The sequence below is a fragment of the Hippocampus comes genome, unplaced genomic scaffold (genome assembly GCF_001891065.2).
Source record: "Hippocampus comes isolate QL1 unplaced genomic scaffold, H_comes_QL1_v1.1 C16943022, whole genome shotgun sequence".
NCBI lineage: Eukaryota > Metazoa > Chordata > Actinopteri > Syngnathiformes > Syngnathidae > Hippocampus > Hippocampus comes.
This window is the reverse complement of record NW_017841272.1, coordinates 1-1318: the sequence shown is the minus strand read 5'-3', so window position 1 is coordinate 1318 and position 1318 is coordinate 1. Positions and strand designations below refer to the sequence as shown.

The window sequence follows — 1318 nt, the reverse complement described above, 5'->3', positions numbered from 1 at the left end:
TTTTTTTTTTTTAAAGAGGAGAATCAGCCGTATTATTTTGTAGTTTTATTCATCAATTGAATGCATTGGGCACTTCAAGCTGTGCAAAAAAATAATTATAATGATAAATCCCATTTTGAATAAAATACAAAATAGTGTCCACATCAAACACAATCCAAATGCTCTGCCTCTGCCCGAGAGCCTTAATCGCACCTTAAAAGCGTCAAATATCATCAAAGGTACACGCAAAATAGACTCTAGTATATTCAAAATAAACAAGTGTGTGTTTCTATGAAAAAGGACATCGTCCATCTGTGAGTACATTTCCTATTGGTGAATATGAGTGTCATAGTTTTGGTCAGTCTTATATGAATGTGAAAAGATTTTGTGTGCCTTGCTTTTACCAATATAGCTCAAAATTGTGAATTGATTTAAGTATAATAAGTTGATGCAACCGTTGACTCAAACACACACTAGATAGGAGCTTTGCTGGGTTCTTATAGTTCCGTCCTTTCCTCGGATATCGAGGACTCTGTGGTGGCCCCTGTGGAGGCGGAGCCAGAGGCCCCATCCGCATCTTTGGGTTGGAAAGACAGCGAGGCCGAGTTGATGCAGTAACGTTTTCCACTGGGCTTTGGACCGTCATCAAACAGGTGTCCAAGATGGGCTCCGCACTGCATTAGCATGAAACCAAAAGCCAGACAATAAAAAATGCGCTTTAAGACGAGTTTTTAAAATGGACAGTGAGGGGGGCATGCCTAGCGTTTCACAGCAGGTAATTCCAAAGGGAGGGACCGACAATGGAGAAAATTTTAAATTTTAACTTTGTAACCCAGGAGCAGCAAATGCAATGAAAACAGCTGGGGCTCCAAAATTGAACCTTGTGGAACACCATACAACAGTGGGACAGAGAGGGACCAAGTCAAATCTGTTGTTACTTTGCACTCTTAAAATGGCTGGTTAAAAATAACCCAAATGACAATCCTGGGTTATTTAAACCAATTACTCGACAACTATTTCAATGAGTGATTCATGAATTTGAAATTAATCCCAAAAATATCCCAGAAGGGATACTTTTCTGTACACAGCTATTGCATCACTATAGGAACATAGTCGCAAAAATCTTGCCGTCTTTTCGATATTGTACAGTGTCGTTAGCGTACCTGGCCACAGGTGGTCTCCACTCTGTGCATCCCGTAGGAGAAATCATCTGACACATCGATGGACTCCTCTTTCAGAAGGTCAAAAAAGGAAGGCCAACCTGCACGTGTCATGAATGGGGAAAGTCATGTTGCGGCTCTCCACACGTAAATTTATGATCGCAAACCTATTGAGGTAT

At 40.7% G+C, this 1318-nt stretch overlaps 1 protein-coding gene across 1 annotated transcript; it reads right to left on the bottom strand.

The window, feature by feature from the left end:
• Positions 1-289: 289 nt before the first annotated feature.
• Positions 290-1290, bottom strand: LOC109509543 (methionine-R-sulfoxide reductase B3-like). The gene is made up of 2 exons (XM_019859377.1): positions 1143-1290; positions 290-653 (listed from the first exon to the last, which is right to left on the bottom strand). Exons 1-2 carry the CDS (start codon positions 1251-1253, stop codon positions 477-479), a joined length of 288 nt encoding a protein of 95 aa, XP_019714936.1. The 5' UTR covers positions 1254-1290; the 3' UTR covers positions 290-476.
• Between the last annotated feature and the right edge of the window lie 28 nt (positions 1291-1318).